Source organism: Myotis davidii, unplaced genomic scaffold (genome assembly GCF_000327345.1).
Source record: "Myotis davidii unplaced genomic scaffold, ASM32734v1 scaffold142, whole genome shotgun sequence".
Taxonomy (NCBI): domain Eukaryota; kingdom Metazoa; phylum Chordata; class Mammalia; order Chiroptera; family Vespertilionidae; genus Myotis; species Myotis davidii.
The window spans coordinates 1620109-1621654 of record NW_006294400.1 but is presented as its reverse complement, the minus strand read 5'-3'; the positions used below and the strand labels follow the sequence as shown (position 1 = coordinate 1621654).

At 54.9% G+C, this 1546-nt stretch overlaps 1 protein-coding gene across 1 annotated transcript in view; it reads left to right on the top strand.

Moving 5' to 3' along the window:
* The window catches only part of STXBP1 (syntaxin binding protein 1), a 27411-nt gene that overhangs the window by 15579 nt on the left and 10286 nt on the right, over positions 1-1546 (top strand). The window contains 2 exon segments of the mRNA XM_015567065.1: positions 681-819; positions 1482-1546. The exon segment at positions 1482-1546 is cut by the window's right edge and continues 1 nt beyond it. Coding sequence (XP_015422551.1) covers positions 681-819; positions 1482-1546 — 204 coding nt within the window.

Sequence of the window (1546 nt, the reverse complement as noted above, 5' to 3'; positions counted from 1 at the left end):
GCCAGTTTCCCAGGGGATCTTGGCAGACACAGGCCTTCACTGCCAGAGGGTGGGTTATCTCTGCATCAGTAGCAGCGCAGTCTGGATCAGCCCTCGGAAGTTAAGTTGTTGCAGAGTGCTGCAGTAGTATTTGGTGAACTAGTTACATTTAATCTGCCTTTTGGAAAGTGTTAGAATCAGGTACTGCTGAACAAACATCCGTGAGGCTGGTGGTACTGAGAGGTGAAGGGGCCTAGGAGAGGTGCCCTGCCTTCCTCCCACCCAGACTGGGAAGAGGCCATGAACTTGAGGTCATAATTGTTATGAACTCCTGGGATCTTGAGGGAAAAAGGGAACCGCAGAGGAAGTTGCAGCCACATCAGGACCAATAGTTCTTGATGGGCTGAGCCTGCTGCCCTGGCTCGAAGCTTCCCCGAGGCTGGCACAGGTTCACTGGCACTTCCTGAAGGGAACAGCGACCTGTAAACAAGGTGGCAAATCATCGAAAGAGAAAGCCGGATGGTCTAGAAAGCGGTGCTAGTTGCCCGGGTGCTAGCTGGCGTCGTGAGAGTGGAAGTACCTGCTCAGGACCCTCCCCAACCCAGCCACAGTCCCAGACATTACGGACCCGCAGTTTCCCAATAGTTACCGCCTATCCAGACTGTCACCAGAAGTGGGGCCAGCGTGGCGTGTTTCTGCAGGACCTGGCCATGGGCACGGATGCTGAAGGCGAGAAGATCAAGGACCCCATGAGAGCCATCGTCCCCATTCTGCTGGACGCAAATGTCAGCACTTATGACAAAATCCGCATCATCCTCCTCTACATCTTTCTCAAGAATGGTAGGAGTGGTGGGCACGAGGAGGGCAGTTGGGGGGACCAAGCAGGCAGAAGAGTGGTGTCAAAGGAGTGGAAGGGTATTTGACAGGAAGATCCCAGGGGCTCTTTACGTTTGGGGAAATGTAATGCAGGCAAATCAGTTTCCACTGGAGGCTGTGCCCCAGTAGTTCTAGGGTTAACCCGTGGTCTGGGACTCACAGCCGAGGACCTAGGGCCAGTTGGGGGGCCCTTAAAGCAGGGAGCGTGTCTGACAGACACCTTGAACTTGCACCACACTTGTAGTCTGTGCCTTTAAATAACTGATTTTTACCCCATCATTGTTGCCCATATGTGTCCATTGTGCAAACAGATGGGCACAGAGACTCCTGTCCATGTTGACCTTGATGTGGGCCCATGGTGGCCGGGGTGGCTGAGGAGCAGGAGACGAGGGAAACATAGACCCTGAGGGGCAATTGCCAATGGCCGCAGCCCGGGATGGGTGGTTAGCGTGGAACAGGAGTCCTGATTTTGTCCTTGCCTTACGGTAAAGTCGCTGCAATGAGCAGGTTAATTTCCAGCAATGCTGAGGAGAAGGGGCACTGTTCCCCTCCCGCCAGGCGGTGGGCTGGGCCTCTGAGTGTGCACTGTGCAGTGGCGGGTGTGGTGACGGGTTTTGTTCTCTCAGGCATCACTGAGGAAAACCTGAACAAACTGATCCAGCACGCCCAGATCCCCCCGGAGGACAGCGAG